Source organism: Cololabis saira, chromosome 16 (genome assembly GCF_033807715.1).
Source record: "Cololabis saira isolate AMF1-May2022 chromosome 16, fColSai1.1, whole genome shotgun sequence".
Classification (NCBI taxonomy): domain Eukaryota; kingdom Metazoa; phylum Chordata; class Actinopteri; order Beloniformes; family Belonidae; genus Cololabis; species Cololabis saira.
In genome coordinates this window covers 14499090-14519773 of record NC_084602.1, presented here as the reverse complement: position 1 = coordinate 14519773, position 20684 = coordinate 14499090, and the positions used below count along the sequence as shown (strand labels likewise).

General features: G+C 42.7%; 2 protein-coding genes across 2 annotated transcripts; both read right to left on the bottom strand.

The window, feature by feature from the left end:
- Positions 1–297: 297 nt before the first annotated feature.
- Positions 298–16584, bottom strand: LOC133462108 (microtubule-associated protein 1S-like). Its single transcript, XM_061743247.1, has 10 exons — positions 16384–16584; positions 15248–15343; positions 13783–13865; positions 13321–13458; positions 12191–12683; positions 11985–12071; positions 5850–8320; positions 5325–5466; positions 4980–5197; positions 298–2825 (listed from the first exon to the last, which is right to left on the bottom strand). The coding sequence occupies exons 1-10, from the start codon at positions 16547–16549 to the stop codon at positions 2670–2672; spliced, it is 4050 nt and encodes a 1349-aa protein (XP_061599231.1). The 5' UTR covers positions 16550–16584; the 3' UTR covers positions 298–2669.
- A 680-nt stretch (positions 16585–17264) lies between these two features.
- On the bottom strand, positions 17265–18731 carry LOC133462031 (cocaine- and amphetamine-regulated transcript protein-like). Its single transcript, XM_061743126.1, has 3 exons — positions 18589–18731; positions 17723–17803; positions 17265–17421 (listed from the first exon to the last, which is right to left on the bottom strand). The coding sequence occupies exons 1-3, from the start codon at positions 18718–18720 to the stop codon at positions 17314–17316; spliced, it is 321 nt and encodes a 106-aa protein (XP_061599110.1). The 5' UTR covers positions 18721–18731; the 3' UTR covers positions 17265–17313.
- Positions 18732–20684: the final 1953 nt, after the last annotated feature.

Here is a 20684-nt window from a genome sequence, read left to right as displayed (position 1 = left end):
AAGTCAAAAAGGCCAGATTGAGATGGTTTGGACATGTACATAGGAGGGATAGTGAGTTTATTGGGTGCAGGCAGGAGAAAGACCAGAGAGGAGACATATGGATGTAGTGAAGGAGGACATGAGGTTGGTTGATGTCCAAGAATGCAGAGGACATGGGTAGATGGGGACAGATGCTGTGGTGACCCCTGAAGGAAGGAGCTGAAAGGAAAAGAAGATTTATAGAGATATAAAAAAACTTTATCAGAAAATAGTTTAAGACATAATTGGGAATTGTTTTAATTTCAATATATAATAAACACAAAAAATTACAATTTTCTGTCAGTTGCCATAGGCATTAATGATATATAGCTGTTTGATGTAAATGTATTTCTTATTCCATATCTCCATACAACACAACATTTGTTTTGTTTTTTTGTTTGTTAGTTTGTTTGGAAGGAATTAATAGAGCTTACCGCTGATCTAAAGCACAAAAAAATACATAAATCAGTTAATTTACAGAGTACCACTGATGACCTCACTCAGCATCCACAGGGTGCCGCTGCTAAACAATCTCCATTTTCACAGGCAGATGCAGTACGACCCTGACTCCGTCTGGACTTTATTAAGTTCAGGGGAAAAGGTTTGCCTTAACAAGGACGTCTGTTTCACACCCACACAAGAGCGCCGCTGTTTGAAAAAGCCCAGACACTTTTGAACAGTGACGCACATTCTTTATTTATACATCACTCCCAGCACCACAATCCACACACATTTTTCATTGTTTTACTATGTACTTACAGACAATTACAAAGGTAATGCTGCTCAGTTTTCACCACCCCGCTCTGTCTCCACGCTCACACAGTGCTTTGCTCTTTTTCTTCATGAATATCATGAATGAAACAACATCCAGTACATTTTTTAACATACATGCAGTTCAAGGTTTACTTCCTGCTCTGGGCTTCTATGACTACACATCCAGCTCAACCCTCCGCTCCCACAGAATCAGTTAAACTGGCGCCCTGCGCTGAAAAAGGGTTAGAATTAAAATCGTAGGTTAGTAATAAATTTGCATTTGATAACATTCAAATTATCTTTCAGGATACAGATGGGAAAAAAAGGATGATTGCATAAATTTCTCTCAAGAACAGTAGGCAACAAATCTAGGAGGATTCTTCATAATGGACCTCCACTGTCCATTATTAAAAAAACGGAAATAAAAATCCAAATTAAAAATGTCCTTTTTTGTGTGTCGATGTCTTCATGATTTGTCATGCTTTGGTTTTTAGGATCATATATGCCACATGCACATTCGTATGAGTTAAAGGCAAAACAGGCACAGAGGTGAGAGTCTTACACATCTCACCATGTGACATCAGTTTACAGATATCCAGACTAGGATGAAAGGATTCAAAAAGGGAAAAAATAATAGACAAACAGCTCTGGAGAGGCTAAAATGCTACCCATTACATTTAACATTCCCAACTTGGAATTGCATTTAAAGTAGAGGTTTAGGACTGGAAATCCATTATTTGAACTCTGTCTTTTTTCTCCCTATCATTATTTCCAAATTACTTAGAATATTAAAGGTGGAGCTAAAATGGAAAACAGCAATTAGATGAAAATAAAAATAGTGAAATTATAAGACATTCGTGGACTTTCAGAATAAAGTTCACTCCAGGATCCGTTTGGAACATAAACACAGACTGTACTCTTTACAGCTTTTAAAGCCCCTATCAACATCCACAGTGACTAAACCACGATTTCACGCTGTGCAAACTATCTGTCTAAAAGATTATGATTACTGCATATCTACAATTGTGTGTGTGTGTGTGTGTGTGTGTGTGTGTGTGTGTGTGTGTGTGTGTGTGTGTATGTGTGTAAGAGAGAGATACTATTTGATAATCTTGTGTTCAGTGTTAGCAGCCTGGTAACTGATTTTAATAACCATAAGCACTATTACTGGATTACATTTGCAGGACCCATCTTGCTTTAATACAGTTAAATTTAATACGATAATCCAATCAGACAGATTAAGCGATCATCACTTGCTGGTGGCGGACAGACAGACTGCAGAGTCTGGTCACTGGGCGTGGCTCTTAAACAGAGAAGCCGCAGGGACACGAAATGTTAAAAGCAACAGCAAAACACAATACAACCCATTTCACATAGTGCTCGCAAACACTTGACCACAAAATGTGAATACATTTTTTTTGTCAGGTTATTCTAATTTAGAAAAGAAAATCGTTATTATGCATAGAGAGTATTCTGATTTTCCTCTCAAATTGATGGAAAAAAGGCAGCAAAGCGGGGTCACGCACATAGACTATTACCACGCTTCAATGCAAGCCTTCACATAACGTCTCAAACTATACATGTTTGGAGATGGACAAGGTTTCTTTGCAGTCACTATGCTCTCCTCTCCTGTTTTTCACAAGATCATAGGTTTTTAAAAAGCCATGCAGTGTCTGCTAGAGAGACGCGTGATCTCCTTAATAAATTAGGGGCTTTTGCTGCAATCCCAACGAGATGTGAATTGACCACCAAGGGCTGCATTAAGCACCACTTTTAAATGTAGTCCATGTACATGCAGGAAAGAGACTATATCTGACCGTCCCTCTGTCTGTCTCAGGTACATATACACATTTTCATCCTTCACCCTCCAGTCTCCATGCTGCATCTCTCAGCTGGCCTCAGAACTCTATCTTGCAGGCGGGAAACGTCTCATCCTGCATGGCAACGGTGCTGTTGGATCCCAGGATGGTGATGTTTAGCTCGCGCTGTTTGTCCAAGGTTTGCTGGTACCAGTCTTGCATCGACACAGACTCAAACGTTGGGATCACTGTCACCTGGACACACAGAAAAAAGGCAATTTTAGTCTTACGTCAATACTCAGTGCTAGGTGTATTTCTTTTTTTTCAATCCCAATCAATTTTGTCATCTGGGGGGGGAGGGTTGTGGATATGGTTGCCACAAGTCCCTTGAAAGATGGAATCGTTACGTAATTGGGAATCTAAAAGTTGCGTTCCGTATTGAACCAATACGGACATATATTATGCTCTTATTTATTGATGTCTTTATTGATGGAAAATTTGAATATATTGCAAAACTTAATTAGTGGTAAATTCAACTAAAGGTGAAACAAATATATTATTTCCCACTACATTCAAAGTGAGATATTTCAAGCCTTCATTTGTTATAATTTTGATGATTATGACTCACAGTTTATGAAAACCCCAAATAAAAAATCTCAAAAATGTAGAATATTTTATGAAATCAATAAACAATTCAATAATCAGAATTATAACAAATAAAGGTTTAACATGCTTTTCATGTAATTAGACTATGTAATGTATTAGTTTTGCCATTTAAGTTGAATGATTTAAATAAATTAACTTTTACACCATATTCTAATTTTACGACCTTCACCTGTAGCTATATTCTACATCTTGGCTGATGTGGACGTACATAGCATAGGAGGCTATTTCAGTTGCTAGTATGGTTGGCTGTCTGTACAGTCAAGCAAGTTCAATGCTATTAAAGCACTTTAAACTTTAAATCAAAGCATTTTGTTTTTTCATATAAAATAAATACATTTCTATGCAGTTTAGAAGTTTTGAGGATGTCCCTTCTTTTTTACGCCTGCGCTGCTGAAATTGGGACATCCCTTATTTCTATTTCTGAAAGGTGGCAACCCTAGTTGTGGATAAGTCACCATTAATATGTTTTTGGTGACAATTACCTCCAGAGAGCGCCAAAAACTTTATATGAAAAGAAAATAAGAAAAGCAGAGCAGCAAAAAGCCACATGAAATCGGACATGTCTTTTTTCTCACTCATGTCACAGGGCCATACACCGTATCTGAATGATTATACTCAGATACGGTGAATATAATCATCTGAGAGACTTGTGTCACTCAGATCAGACTTGAGTGACACAAGTCTGATCTGAAATATTGAAATTAAAAATAAAATTCTGCATGAAAAGATCTGAAAACCTGAAAAAATCTGTAAATAATAAGTAATAAGTCGTGTTAATGAAAAAAAAATTCTAGGTATAGTAGTATCCAAACAATTGCATAATGTGCAGCATGTAAAAGACCCCGATGGTGTTTTACTTCCAAAACCAATCAGTCTACCTCGTATATTACAGTACATCCCATCATGCAATGAGCCACTACAGTGGAAACCAGTCGCAGTGGTCATGTGACTAGCTTCCAGTTATAATATATCAGACTCAGTACATACTAACTGTTGTGAGTGTATGCGATACATACGGTATAATATCTTATGGGGTGTAAATGATACACAGCTAAAAAAAAACAGCTTTACTACACTTCAAAAACATACCAATAGAAATAAGCATAAATATCTAAACAAATAAACATCTAATTTTTCTAACCTAGAAAAATCCTTTTTCAGTGTAATTTGCTTTTGTTGCATGCTTTTACTGGTATTCTGTTTTCATTTGTTTGTTTTATCTTTTTTTCTCTGGTCTTCCCCTTTCAAGTGTGTCTGCACTGTTTTTTGTGTCCTCGTGATGCAGGATCCGGTATGTGGGTGCTGAGAAACATGACAGTAACTAAGGTTATGGACTCTCCTCTGAATCATGTCTGTTTCATACACAAATTTTCCTCAAACTCCATTCATACCACAAACAAAATACTTTTGTGAGAATGTTTCGAAGCTTGTTTGATCGTACATCACAGACGTTTACAAAGTGGAGGGATAAAAGTGGAAAGTAAGATAGTAAGTGCGTAGTAACAAGTGGAACAAAATGTTCAATCATCTTGTTTTATGACATATATTGGCTTTCTATTAACCTTAAAGTTTGGGGCATGGCACTGCAATTATCTTCCCATGCTTTGAATTGATCAGGTTAAATTGCTTCTGACAACGAATGAGGGAGTAAAACTACTACTACTTTGAGATCAAGATCAATCAAAGACTACTTAGCAAAGAAAACGACAGTCAGCAGCAGTGCACGAGTCCGCCTGCTTGTACCTGCATAGAATCAGGCCAGGATATCTTCCCATCTAGTAGAGCATCCAGCGTTTGCCTCAGCGTCTCCTCCCGTTCTGGACTGTTGCCGCTGACGATGTAGCAAGAAGAGCGAACACACCTGAAGAAGTCCACGCTGACTGTTGCAGAGGAGGCTCCAGAGGGAATATAGGCCAGGTCCACGTACACGCTGACCTCCCCTGTGGAGGCAGACTTAGAGCCTTTGACGGACAAAAGGGGAACATATTATCCTACGCTCCTGATGCAAAGACGTAGTATTTTGGTAACTCTTAAACTGGCTACATTGCAACATAAAGCCTGGGAGAAATCACACTCCACGTCTCCTACCTGGACTCGGTGAAGATTTTGCTGGTGCTGAACGAGTGCTGGAGGAAGGCGAACGTGTTGAGGAGACATTTCCCTTTGTGATTCCACTTTGGCTCCCTTTCTTGATTTTCCCTAAACCTGGTTTCTGAGGGCCCTCCATAACCTGGTCATTTAAAGATATAATGCTTTGATTAAAAGGTACAAACTTTGTTGTGGACTCAACTGAATGTCCGAAACAGATTTTTGGTTCTTTTATTCTCAAAATAATGAAACCCAAGCCAAGTTGGACCCCAGTCAAAAGATAAGTTATGCGCATAAATTAGACTTCTATTAATATATAATAATGAGGCGGTGCACTAGTGATAGAATGGTTTAAGCAGTGTTACAGTAATGAAAACAATCGCGAGCATCTTTGTAACGCTAAAGCTTGGCTCAGAAACTCTTCATAAACAATAAAACCAGTTATGATCCAACTAATGTTGTTTTTTTGTCTCACACATGGTTTTATCACAGACATTTGAATCTACCATAATAAGATAAACTTACCCCTGTTATCTTTTTGCTTCTCATGCCAGGGGCTTTTGCTTTCTTCCCATGAACGTCGGATTCAGACTGAGGAACCGGCATGGAGGCGTCAGGATGTGGAGGCAGGGGTGGACTGTCTCTGAGAGGAGCCGGAAGAGGGTCCGGCGGGAGAGTCTGACTGGCGTGGAGGTCCCGTGGAGAGTTGGACGGCTCGCTACACGACTCGTCTTCGTCCGAGTCCAGAGCAACATCTGCCGTGGTGGACGGGCAGTCCTCTGTGCAGGCAGGGGCGTTCGATTCACTGGGTGACCTGTCCTTGGAGTTGTTGTTGTTGTTGCCGTGATGATGTGGAGTGAAGTCTGAGCTGGAGTCAGGTGGTTTGAAATGCTTGAATTCGCAAGGAGAAACCAAACACAGGTCTACGTCATGAGCTGATGCCTCAAAATGAAGCGTGTTTGGTGCAAGAGGTCGGCCCATCTCTGAACTTTGCCCCAAAGACCTGGGAGGCTTCTTCATTGGTAAAGACATTGTCGCAAAATGACTTCCGTTGGAGTGGGAATGGTAAACGCTGTCATCTCCCTCTCTCTGGCTCCCAGGGGTCGGTCCCTGCTCGAAGGACATGGAGAGGGATTCATCCACTTCTGTGGACTGGGGTGAGCTCACCTCAGCTGGCATCGAATGTGTAGTGGTTGTGGTAGCTATGGAAGGCGAAGGGTCTGAAGAGCCATCTTTAAACGTACCCACCGGAAAGAAACTTAAATGCTTTTCGTTTGAGTTTGTGTGGCTCTCTGGACCACCTTGTCTGGATGACTCATTTGGTTCATTGGGATCTGTTGATTCAATGTTGCTCATCTGGGACTGCAGCCTGCTAAGAGTGGCCTTGTTGCACCACACATCATCCGGAGAGAGGCAATAAGGAGTGTGCCCTGCACTGTTGGGCCGTGACCCAGAGGAACCTGGATCTGCCGTCTGCCCATCAGGGCTGTTGGGCACCTGGTTCTCTGGAGAAGACTGCGAGGGAGGGCTGTTTCTCAGAGCCCCTTCCAGTAGAGTATACTCAGTTGGGGTTATGTCTACCTGGCCTGTATCTTCTTCGTTTTTCGGCCCCTTGTTCAAGGGAGATGGAAATCCCACAACCTTTGCAGGTTTAGTAGAGTTTACAGACTCATCTTGAAGGTTTTTCATGGGATCTACTCCAACAATCACACTTGTTTCAGGCGTATGCTGCACTCCATCATCACCACTCTCTGCCTCCATTACCCCTGAATCACTTGCTGCTTTCTCCTCTTCGTTTTCTGCAGTTTTGGTGGATGTCTCTTTACATAAGTCTCTGAGGCTCTTTTCATTTCCCTTTTCTTCGCCAATTGTTTCTGTCTGCACCTCTTCCAGTTTGCTTTCCTCCTGGAGCTGAAGAAAGTCTGCTGTTGTATCTTCAGGGGTAGATACTTTGGAGCCACATGGGTTGTCCTCCAGTCCTGCCTCCACTTTTTGATTCTGTTGCTCAGCAACAGGATTTTCTGGCTCTGGGACTTTTGACACAGCTGCAGTGTTGGATTTTGTTGAGCTCTTATTTGGTACTTCAGCTTTTTCCTGTGCCTTCTTGGCATCATTTGGTTCCTTTCCTGATGGCTTTCTTGATTTTTTCTCTCCCGTTTTAGAGTCATTTTTTGCTCCCTTTTTGGCCTTGATTTTATTTTCATTCTTTGATTTGGAGTGGACACCATCCTTTTTCATCTGATCATTCCTTGTAACGCTGTTCTCCTCTTTATTTCCCGTCTTCTCCTCTTTTCTGCCATCCTTCCCTACCCCTTTTTTTGCCGTGTTCTTCTCTGATAACCCTGCTTTATGTTTTATTCCTGTCTCTTTGATTTTAGTTTTTTCAGTATCTCGTCCACCAACTCCATTTAATGACTTTCCCTTCTCCTTTGATGACACATCCTTTCCCTCTTCTTTAACTCCTCTCTCTTTCCCATTCTTCGGTGTTCCTTCTTTCCCTTGAGATCTGCAGCTGTCAAGGCTCTCTGTCCTCTTGGTCTTTCCGTCCTTCCCCAGCCTCTCGAGCTCTCCGGTGGTGACGGTGGGTTTCTGGAGGAAATCTAATCCTTTCAGCTTCTCCAGCCCCTGCAGCAGCTTCGCCTGTGGAGTCACGCCGGGGAAAAGCACCCTGACCACCTTCTCTTGACGGCACGCCGGATGCCAAACCAGCAGAGCGGACACCGAGACCAGGGCCGATAGAGGGAGAGTTTGGGATTTCGAAACCGATGACTCGCCATCGGGCCAGTTTTGCATAAATGTCTCGTATTCCTGGCTGTTTTTTCCCGGGCTGAGGATGTACAAATCCAGCTGTCCCACTCCCATCTTTTGGAATAAAGTTAGAGGCTTAATGGAGACTCCTTGTGGTCGAAAGATTGGCTGTGGCATGATGTCTAACTTCTTTAACAGCTGTAGGGTTATGGCCGCCTGTTGCGTGCTCTTCAGTACACTGTCCTCACCTGACCAGAGGAGAGTGAAAACTTGAATTACTTGTTGCACATTCCCACCAGGGAATGTTGAGGGTTGCTGTTGCTTGCAACTCCCATGCAATGTATCAGTAAACAAATGCACGTGACCCAGGGCCAAAATCACCATATACATTGGGGGGGACATGTCCCCCCCAATATTCAGATATGCTCAAAATGTCCCCCCCAATATATAGCTATCTGATTTAAAAAAAAAAAAAAAAAAAGAAAACCGTCAGGCAACCACATACACATCCCACTGTCCGAAATAATCAATAGCAAAAAAGTAATATCACGGAAGTTACGGATGTAACTATGGTTCTGTGAATTCCTGGATGACTGCCAGTGGCAGTAAACAGAGTGGATATGTCTCCTCGCGCTCCGCGCAGGTCGAGATTTAATAACAACAAAGTCACGTGAGTGACGTGTAGGCTACCTGTGCATCTATAAATATTGCCCGGTAGCCTACATCTGGCCTCCCAGAATCTTCTTGCAGGAAGTTCGGAGTGACCGGTGTGACTGGCAGTCATCCGGGAATTGACAGAACCATAGTTACATCCGTAACTTCCTTTCTGTTTCATTCCCTCCTGACTGCCAGTGGTAAATGGATGACTCATACCAGCACTGTCACGAGGAACAACACCCACCTAGTGGTCAGCCGCAGAAGCCAAAGGCAGAACGGCCGATGCCAGCGTGGACCCAGAGGCCACGTTAAGGCGATAGAACCTGGAGGGTGCACGGCCCCGTCCAGGATGCCGCTGCAAAGATCTCCGACAATGCTATCCCTTTCATCGCCGCCCAGGAAGTGGTGGAATGACAGACAACGCCTGAAGGGGCAGGTCTACCTGCCACGTCATAAGCCTGTTTGATTGTGTCAACAATCCAGTGGGAAAGCCGTTGCTTCGACAGGGCACGGCCCTTGTGCGCCCCCCTGTAGCACACAAACAACTGCTCAGAGCGTCGAAAGCTCTGTGTCGCCTGAAGGTACAGCCGCAACGCCCGAACTGGGCACAGCAAATTAGCCCGCTCCTCCAGCCGGGACTAAAACGGGGATGGATGGTATGCGGTCAGGGGGTAACACCTTTGGCAGGAAATCGACATTTGGCCACAGGGTCACTCCTGAGCTGTCCGCCTTCCACCGAAGGCACGTAGGACTGACCGAAAGGGCAGTCCCCCGAAAGGGGGGGGGGGGCATTAATACATTTTATGTTTATGTTTTATGGAAAGCACTTTGTGTTACATTTTTTTTGTATGAAAGGTGCTTTATAAATAAAGTTTGATTTGATTTGATTTGATTTGATTTGATTTGATTTGATTTGATTTGATTTGAGAGGGAATCCGCCACCATGTTGACTCTGCCAGGGAGGTGCATTGCCCTCAAGGAGGCTAATTGAGGATGAGCCCACATCCACAATCTCCGGGCCTCGTTCAAGGAGTCCAGCGACCTGGTTCCCCCCTGGTGGTTGACATGAAACACTGTCGAAGTATTGTCTGTCCAGACGAGGACATGCTTGCCCCTGAGAAAGGGCAAGAAGTGCCTCAGCGCCAAGTAGACAGTCCGGAGTTCTAGGATATTGATGTGCCTCCCCCGCCACAGAGGGCCCCAAACCCCCTGGACTGACCTCTTCTGCCATACCGCACCCCAACCCTGAGGTGAGGCATCTGTTGTCACCACCTCTCGCCTCGATGGGGCCGAGCCGAGAGGAACACTGTGCAAAAGAAAGGTGCTGTCCCGCCACCGGTGGAGATGAATAAGGCACTGGCGTGTAACTTTGACCTTGACCCACCTGTGAAGGCGACGGTCCATCTGGAGGCTGTTGAACCACATCTGCAGGGGGCGCAGGTGCAGCAGCCCCAGAGGTGTCACAGCCGAGGCCGCCGACAGCATCCCCAGCAGTCGGAGCCATGTGTGGACGGGCAACCTCATCCCGAGGCGGAAAGACCGTAGCAGGTCCTGAATCCGCTCCGCCCGCTCTGCAGTAAGGCGTGCCTGCATCGATAAAGAATCGAGGGACAGGCCGATGAAGGTGGTCCGCTGTGTAGGACGCAACAAGCTCTTCTCCCAATTCACCAACATGCCCAGAGCCTCGATATGTGCAAAGACCCTGGATGTCGTCAGCTCCATCTCCTGGAATGAGGGGGCGCATATAAGCCAGTCGACCAGATATGGGATAATCTTCACTCTCGACAGGCATAGCGATGCCAAGGCCGCCCCTCATGCATCTGGTGAAGATGCGAGGAGCCTGGGACAGGCCGAAAGGCAGGACGGCGAACTGGTAGGCGTGGCCTTGAAAGGCGAAATGGAGAAACTGTCTGTGGTCTGGGTGTATTGGAACGTGAAAGTAGGCATCCTTGAGGTCTATGGAGTTGAACCACTGGTACTGGTTCAGACCCCGAAGGTCCAGTACAGGCCGAAGAGAAGTGTCTTTCTTCGGAATGAGGAAGTATGTTGAGTAAAACCCACTGCTCTGTGTGCGTGGGTGAACTCTTGTGATGGCTTTTTTGTCAAAGAGTTTGGCTATCTCTTGAGACAAACACAGGGCCCTCCCGGGGTCTCTGACTGAGGTTTCCCTGACCCCGGAGGGTGGTGGAGGCCAGCGGCGGAACTGCAACCTGTAGCCCTGGGACAGTGTTTTCAAAATCCACACATCTGGAGAATGGGCTGCCCAATAGGCCAGGCGCTGATGTGAAAACCTGCCCACCGCCGGCCTGAGGCCCTCATAGAGTGCCTCGAGGATTATTTGGGGGGATTATTTGGCTGGTGAGCGAGCCAGCCCAAGACACGGGCGCTCGAATCCTCCAGATAGACAAAGGAGAGACAAGATGGCTTGACAACCACAGCCTTAGAGGGCAACAACGTGCGCTCCGACCAAGAGTCACAGGCAGGCTTTCAAACACCACCAACCCAGAGTTGAGCTTACCTCCCCGAACCTGCAAACAGAAAAAAATATAGATCCGAAACACGGTTTAACGCGATTAACCCGCGAAGTACGTCAGGTTAACGGCAAGAAGATAAAAGAGGCCGGATGTAGGCTACCGGGCGATATTTATAGACGCACAGGTAGCCTACACGTCACCCATGTGACTTTGTTGTTATCAAATCTCGACCTGCGCGGAGCGCGAGGAGACATATCCACTCTGTTTACTGCCACTGGCAGTCAGGAGGGAATGAAACAGAATCATTATCAAGCTAAACATAAGACATTTTTGATATAGTTACTACCGGTTGTAGGATTGCAGTTATGCGTGGTTTGTCCAGATGGTGTTGCCGTACAATACCATGTTGACACACCACCCCATCTAGCAGAATTGATTGCTCGACTGCTGTGGGTATGTCAAACCCTCTCTCTGTTTTTCATTACTTTCGAACATATTTAAAAGTGGAAAAAACAAAATGTAATATGAATGTTTCATCGACTATATTAAAGTTGTTGATTATAATCTTTGTTAAGTGTTATGAAAATGTAAAAACGGTGTGTGTGTGTGTGTGTGTATGTATATGTATATGAGAGAAATGTATATATTTATAAGAGAGAAATTTGGTCCCCCCCAATGTTGACCCCATGGTTTAGGCCTTGACGTGACCATATCTGTATTTGTTCACTTATGTCTTTTGTCATTTTTATATTATTTGATTGCATTTTTTTAAGTCACTCACATGTCTGTTGTTCCACTTGCAATCGGCTGGGGGCATTAAAGAATACAACACCAAGTTCTGGAGAGATAAGCTTCTTAGATAACTCATCTGTGCAGACAATAAATAAATAAAACACATAAAAATGACCATTTAAAAACCCATAGTAAGAACGTTTAAATATGAAACATGTACAAATGACTAAATTCCTCAATTTTCTCTCTCTTTACCTTTGACATCAACACTCAGTTCGATCTCTCCGACCTTCCTCTCCAGGAAGGAAATGACACCGGGGAGGTTCTCCGTGCCGGCGTGTGTCAACAAAACTGCATCAACTCGGTCAAGGTGGCGAACCAACTTCCAGAAACAGGCCTGAGAGTCGGACCCCCCGTCCACCAGTACCGTGAACCCATTAACGGCAAAGAAGGCACAGTCACCAGCTCCGGCAGGGAACACGTAGCAACAGGGGCGGGACAGTTTAAGGAAACCCACGGTGGTGGGAGGAGGCAGGAGGTCAAAGGGGGATGTAGGGGAGATGGCACCGGAGACCAGGGATGTGAACTCCCCCAGGGACTCCATGACAGGCAGCACCTCTGGGGGATTGACGTGGAGAGTGACGGGGCCCTGCAGTAACGGGTTTCCTAAGAGAGACGTCCTCCACTGGCCGATGTTGGGACAGCTTAGGGTCAGATTGACTTTGCTGGGTGTCTGCTGATTCAGGAACTAAAGAAACAGATGCCCTCCTTCAGTCAATGCTTGCAAACAACTTCTTAAAAAAAGAAAATCAAACCAAGAAGATCAGTCTAAGGTCTATATCCTCTAAATTATTTAATGCAAACTGTATGGGACACATGAACGAAACATATCTTACAATTCTCTCACATCACCCCTAAAAAGCATTGTTCTAATGTACAATAAGTTGTACAATATAAATTAAATGTCTTAATTTAATGTAAGCTAAGCTACCAAACTTTCTGCTGACATTGAAAAGTGACATTTGTCCAAAAGTTTGAGTCATCAGACACATTCTCAAATATTTTGTCTGGTGTTTCTTTTTTTTAAACAAAAGACTTTTGTAAATAAGAAGTTTATTCTGAAACCTTGAAACGTGATGATTACTTTTACATAAAAACAGTTTAGCTCCACCCCTGCTCTTATTTGATTGAGACCTTCATCTTTTTTGTAGGTTATACAGTGATGTAGGATTATTTTTAATGTTTTAGTTTGTACCTTTTAATTATGGTTGTAAATCCACATTTTAAGTCTTATTATTGGAAGCTTGCCTTTATACATGATTCGTCATTTCACAGTGACGTAACAGCTGAAGATGTATATCTAAAACAAGGATGGAGAGTTGTACCTGCTCTGTGAGTATTTGCTTCAGGTGTTGCGGTGAAAAGAGTCCTCTGTGAAACAGGAGGTCTCCGCTCTCCTCCACGCTCAGACCAGCCAAGATCAACAGCTTATGAGCCGACTCCCTGGACAGCAGCGCAAACACCTGACCGTGAAACACAGATGGGAATGTGTGTTGTCAAGCAGGGTCACTGATCAAAAGTCAACAGAAGAGCAGAGATTGGACATCAAAAGAGATGGAAAATCAAATCTGTACGGCAATGTAAACATCAAGGTCTTCTGATGTGAGAAACATTTTTATTCTGAGGGACTAAATATGACATCACCTTCTTTGGCTCAGGAAAATTGTAATGGGCATGTTTCACTATTTATTAAATAAAATGGTCCCGTATGTTTTTGTATAATAGAATAGAATAGAATGTTGCATTGAGGATAATTGCATCTAATTTGTTCTGCTGCCTCCCCTCACCTCTGAATGAGCCTGTTCTTGAGATGGACTGATCAGCACCTGAGTGTCCAACACTCTGGTACAGTGGCGCAGACACTTCTGCCCTGAAGAGGCAGAGAGAGAAAAGACAACATAGGAGGAGACGTACAGACAACACAGAAAGCTAAAGAGATGCAAAAGGAGAACAGCCAGAGCTCAGGAAGCCTACGGATCCAAGCAGGGAGCTGCCCTAACCTGACTGTCGATTGACTGACTGACTGACTGAACGAATAAAGGAGGAAGGAACAAGAGTGGACGAAGACAAGAACAGCTGAGTCTGATGGATTGTCTGGGAATTATTTTACTCAGTTTTACTCTGACTGGAGTTGGAAATCAGGTCTGACCAAAGTGGGTTAGTATCTACAACTGCAGAGATGGACTAAAATATAAGAAGACATAAGAACAGATGTTCTCACAGGGTTTTCCCCTGTTCTTCATCCTCTCTTTACTATCTTCCTCCTCCTACCCGGCTGGCCTTCGGTAGGAGGGACACTGTATGAAATGAATTGAACTGAACTGAACTGACCTTTTTTTGTGGCTCAATATGTCTTATGAATCTGCACAGTAAACCTGACTCCTCATGCCAGGTTGGGTTAGGTTAGCTGCAAACTAATGAGTAAAAACAAATAACCATGTTCACTTCATACTTAATTGACCAAATCAAATGTGGGACAGTTTCTAAGGATAAGAGTTATGATTTGCGATTAAAATCTATGAAATCTTAAAAGTATATAACATCACTAAAGGGCAGTATGGTGGCTTGGTTTGTGTTTCAAACTGCGCCAGGGGTGTTTTTGTGTGGAGCTTGCATGCTGTCCCTGTTTGATAGTTGGGAACATAAACTATTTCCTCCACTGTTACACCTGTAAAACCTCAAGGCGTGTTGTTATATGTTCCTGAATCAAGTCGAGAGAGCTCCTTTCTTCACCCTTTACCCTGAAGCTGATGATTTCAGCTGCATTCATATACATGTGACAATCTGGGAGTATTATTGATCTTCTCATCCAACATTTGGCAGGAAAGGAAACAAATGCATTTTCAAAAATGTAGCCCTTGCCCCTGCTGCCACTACTTTGCAGCATTTACTTCACAGAGTACAGGAAACTGTTCTGGTGGCCATTCTGCTAAATGCCTATTCATGACTGCACTCACCCTCATCAAACATTTTCTCTGTGGTCAACTGCCTATGGCTGTGCACGGTAAAAAGACTGCGCATGCACTCAAACACAGAGGAAGAGAAGTGGCACCATCGGCTGCAGGTTTCCATTGTTTTCTGTCTAAGGGCCCACCCATGTTTAACAATGACCCGACTGCTTCTCCTCTTTCCTTCCTTCCTTCCTCGTGACCCTGGTCTGGCTGAGTTGGCGTGTTACCATGGAGACCTCAGCATTGTGTTGTAAGAGAGTTTGGTACGAAGGATCCCCGCTGTCAAAATAACTTTCCTCACCTGCACCCTTAAAAGATGCCGTGTGATGGGAGAGAAATTCCTGGAGATACAGGTTCAGGTTGCAGGATTTTAAGTCCACGGCCCACGACCGAACACCTGTCCATCAAAAGATAAACAAGCTCAGCTGGTGCAACATCATAAACAGCCCAAGCTTCTTTATTTACACAATTTCCATGGGTCACAACGGTATTTAAACAATTAATAGGTCAATATTTCATACTTTTAGTTATTAAAAACTATTACAAAATGTATCAGCAGTTCACATACGAGATATTTTATGGTTTGTTTCTGACATGGCAGACTACAGGAATCAAAGGGTCTGTATTTTTGACTGTTGAAGTCATCAAAGGGTTTAAATAATGAGGGCATTGTGCAAATAAAACAATAGGTCTGTGAAAAATAAAAACATCAACTGAAAATGAAAATGATCTTCTGTCGCAGCTCATGTGGCAAATTATCCAAAAATGTCTCTGTGTAAAAGCAGAGAGGCATTTTTTTTTTTTTTGGGGGGGGGGGGGGTTTCAGGCCATGAAAAGCTAATTGTATTTTGGAGGAATGTGGCTGGAGGAATGTGGAATGTGGCAAAAGACAGTGAAGAAATGTGAACTGGTGTAGATACAGTGCAAAATGTCTGTTTTATCAGCTTTATTTTCCTATCTTTCCAGTTTGATATCAGTTTTGTGCAGTTTTCACTTAACTCATTTCTAGCTGTAAGAAAAAAAGGCACAGTACAAGGTAATGCATCATTATAAGCTTTCGTTATCAATTACAATATAACCATCGGTGCATACTTTCACAAAGGTTCATCGAAAGCCGGGGATTATCCTCCCCACACGAACCCAAAGGCTCGTTCTTACATAACGGCGAGTACCAGTATGCTTTTAATTATAAAGCACCCGCAGGGATGATGGAGGAGAGATGCTGATGGTGGAGTATCACCAGATGACGCATCCTCCCTCCATTTGGTTGGATAAAATTACACAAACGCCGCAAAGAGTTCATTTATCCCCGATGATGCTTTAGACGGAGAGAACACGGGCATCTGACATTGTAAATCATATATACATGCACATACATATGTATATAAATATATCCATGCAGCTGCGGCTGAGAGCGGCGGGCTGACGCGCACATACCTCGGCTGATCTCCCTGCTGATGTGGTCCGTCTGTCCGGGGCGCACAGTCCGTCCGATGATGATGAGCAGGGAGTACTTATAGACGCAGAAGTCGAGGTTTGCGGCGGTGGCAGTGCGCGTCGGCTCCTCCCGGACCTCCCTCACCCGCTCCCGGCTGGACGCCATGTTGGAAGCTCGTGCTTGGGTGTGATGTCATCCCACAAGCTTGACAGCGCCTTTTACCAGAGCAGGGACAGCTGCGGCCGATGCAGATGTGCACCAGTGAATGAAGGGACGGGATTAAAGCCATCACGTGGTCAAACAACCACTAAACGTGTACTCTTTCTTTCTTTCATTCTTTTTTATCAATGATCCTTAATAAAGTCTTCTTATTCTGGGGTTTTCATAAATTGTACTCAAGTTATGTGTAAAATGAGCGATAAACCATGTTTCTTAGCCAGCACAGAAAATAAAAGCATAAGATATTAAAATAAACATTTCACTTTTTTTTAAATAATTGTTCAGCACAACACATCAGACATTTAATTTATTGTTTATTTTATTCATTGAGTTTTGATCTTACAAATATATCCAGAAATATCCCCTGGGTAATATCTTACACACACAAATAACAACCATTTATTAAAAAAAAAAAAAAAACAGCATTCTGTGACCAAAATAACGTCCAAAAACTCGCGAGATAACAGAGAGCCATACAAGTCATCCCCTTGTGACACTGACATGAAGGAGAATAAGGCATAGATTTGAACAAGAAGCCTATTCAGAACAGACAAGAGTTCAAAAATAGAAGAAAAAAACGGAAGAACGCCACATTTTAAAACCTTAATTTTATGTTTTCAATTCCAACAGCAGTTGCAAAATATCAAGTCACATCTCACATTTTTCATGACAAACCTACAAACTTTTCCATAATTGCTTGCAGCTGTCGTCTACAAACACTTGAGGACGTAGAAGTTGCAGGAGGTCCCTCTTGGACAGCTGCACAGCGTCCCGATCCGCGCACCTTTGCGCACCGCGCACGGCTCTCCTGCGTCACACTGCAAGGGAAACCATTAGATAAGAGATCAACTGAAGACATTCACAAATCCATACAGTCCACCCAGCAATGCACGACTTTAAGTACTTTGGATTTGTGTGAAGACTCACAATCCGTTGTGCTAATTGTTTTAGTGAGGTCTATGTTTACGGAAATTTGAGGTAGCCTATACTGAAATGTGACCAAGTGTTTTATTTTCATGATTATTGTTTTTATTCAATTCAAAGGTCAAAAGTCTTTATTTCAAACATAATTACAGTATAAAGTAAAGTAGTTAATTGCTCTCCGGTGTTTATACTTGCCGAGGGTAACCAGCCAAGCTTCTTCTCTAAAGGCATTTCTTTGCTCCTCAGCTTTTCCAAAACTCCCTGCAAAGCATCGATCTGCAGTAAAGACAAATAAATCCAAAATATTAAGCAGGTGAAAAGTAGTCTTAGTGGGAAACAGTATGAATTTGAAGTTTGATACAATTTTTTTTTTAATGCCGGTCTCGTGCCAAAAAGTGATTGCCTGCCAGAATCTGATTTATCCCCTTACAATGGGTCTTTTTACCTGCCAAAAATTGATTGAAGGCCAAATACAGTTAATGAAAGGTTGTTTCTACCTAAATATGATTTGATCTCATTCTAGAACTTCATAATATAAACACTAGAGCTCACAAGATTGCTCTTAACTCTTTTAAAGGACCATTACAACACAAAATAGGCATTTTCACCTGCCAAAAATTGATTAAAGGCCAAATAGGCTACAGTTAATGAAAAGTTGTTTCTGCCTAAATATGACTTGATCTCATTCTTGAGCTTCATAATATAAACACTATGATTGCTTTTAACTCTTTTAAAGGACCACACATAGGCATTTTCACCTGCCAAAAATTGATTGAAGGCCAAATACAGTAAATGAAAAGTTGTTTCTGCCTAAATAAATAAAAATCAATAATATAATTGATCTCATTCTTGAGCTTCATAATCTGAAAATCTGACGTTTTAGCGCTATCGCTCAACGGGCTGCTGTGCGCGCTCCCGCGGCCAGAAATCAGAAGAAATCAGATTCTGGCAGGCAATCACTTTTTGGCACAACACCGCCTTTCCAAACTAATTATAAAATAAATGATTGGATAGAAATGTTTCATTACATTTCACATCCGTTTTCACCAAACCTGTCTCACCAGATCTTTCTCCTGCTGGGTCTTCAGGTTGAACTCCAGCGAGCGCGTCTCCAGCGAGGAGTCGTCAGCGCGAGCGAGCCACACGCATGCGCAGCAGCAGGTGAGCAGGAGGAGCGTGCTGGCGCTGACCATGGTGCTGATGACCTTCCTGCAGCGGCTGGACCAAAGTGTGCGAGAAGCCTGGATTATAGGTCTTCTGTCCAAAGGAGCCCCTTTTATAGGCGCTTTCCAGGAGCTGTTGACATCAGCCAGCCTCTGAAATATTCATAGAAACTTTGACATGAGCACCTTCGCTCAGCACCTTTGTATATTTGACAGGACAGGCCAGACTGGATGAAATCCAGACTGGTTAAAGGTGGATCTACACTTGTAAAAGTATGTTTTTCAGAATTATGCAGAATCTTTTCTGCAATGCCAATTTGGTCAGAGATGCTCGAATTCATCTCTCTGTTTCCATAGCAATTAAAAAATATTGAACTGAATTGAAAGCTGAACAGAAATCAAAGCCCTGACACTTTCTTTAATTTGCCACTGTTTGTGCCAGCTACAATGAGTTTTCAGCACATTATTATTATTCTTTTGAATTTCTCGCATGTGGGGAAAACACTCTCAGTTGAATATTCTGCTCATCTGACTCAGTTATGATGAGTCATTTTAATGTGTCAGAAACGAGAACAATAACACATGCATAATAGCAGCACAAAGCACAACTGAACCCTCTCTAAATAAGGAGATGAAGAAAAAAAAGAGGACTGGGTAAAACATGAATAAAAATCAGAATGCTGTTATTTTCAAATCTCATAAACCCACATTTGATACACAACAGAACATTGAATTTGATGGGAGCAAATGTTTTTAAAAAAAAGTTGGAACAAGAACAGCAAAGGGCTTCAGAGGTAAGTGGCTCTGCAAAGAAGAAACAGGAGAAAGTTGTGGTTCTAAATATGTTGAATGGCAACAGATCATGACTGGGTATAAAAACAGTTTCCTAGAAGTAAAGATGGGCAGAGGTTCATCAATATACCAAAAATCTCCATCCACAAATTGTGACAGTATTTCAAAATAATGTTATTCCTTGCAAAATTGGAAATACTTTAAACATCCATTCATCTAATTAACGTAATTTCACTGAAAGGGTAAAAAAAAAAATGGAGAAATCTCTGTTCAGGCCCTCAGATGACTCTGCATTATAACAGGGCTGACTCTTTAATTAAAGCCGCTGCACAGGCTAAGGAACACTCACATAAGCCACTGTATAAAAACAGTTGGCCTCGTCAATCCCAACAGCAGGTCCAGTAACACTGCTGTCCTCTCTAGGCCAACGCTTTTTTTTTTTAATGTACTGAGTTAAAGTGGACTGATCCACAAGGACACAGCTTTAAATGTGAATATATTTGTGGAAACCTGACACTCTAAATAAAATAAGAGGGAAACCATCTGGTTTCTTATCAAAACTCTGTTTAAAAGCCTACATCCCTGATGTTATGGGGTTGGAGCAGGGCCTAATGGGAAAGCTGCACACTTGGAAAGGAAGCATCAATGCTGAAAGGTCAAGAAAATATCTTTTTCAGGGAAAGCCTTACAGTGTTGAGTGCAAACCACACTTAACTACATACTGCGTACATTGTATGGCTTCGTAGAAGATTCTTGCTCTTAAACTGACTTGAAGCGCAGCTCTTTCAGCATTTGAAAACATCTGGAAGAGAAATCCATGACAAAAAAAAACAACCTTTTAAGCAGCAAGCAGATTGCTAACATTGCCCTGACCCCAATTTTTTTTTTTTTTTTTTTTTTTTTTATGTTTTGCAGTCAATAAATTTAAAATTACCCTTTTTTCTATTCTTTTCTTGTGATGGCACATTTTCTAAGGTAAAAAATGTGGGTTAATTTGTAGGTAAGGACATATGTACATCTGGCACAAGGATTATTAATCTATTCAATTGTCATAGTCTACCAATCTTCTGACGTCACTGCTTTTCAATGAAGCTGAAAAAAGACCTAAGGTCAACCCATGCTGACCTCAATATGTAATCAAGATCCAATTTCCTTCTGTAGGCATAACCTTAATCTCATTACCTGCACGTCCATGAAAGGCA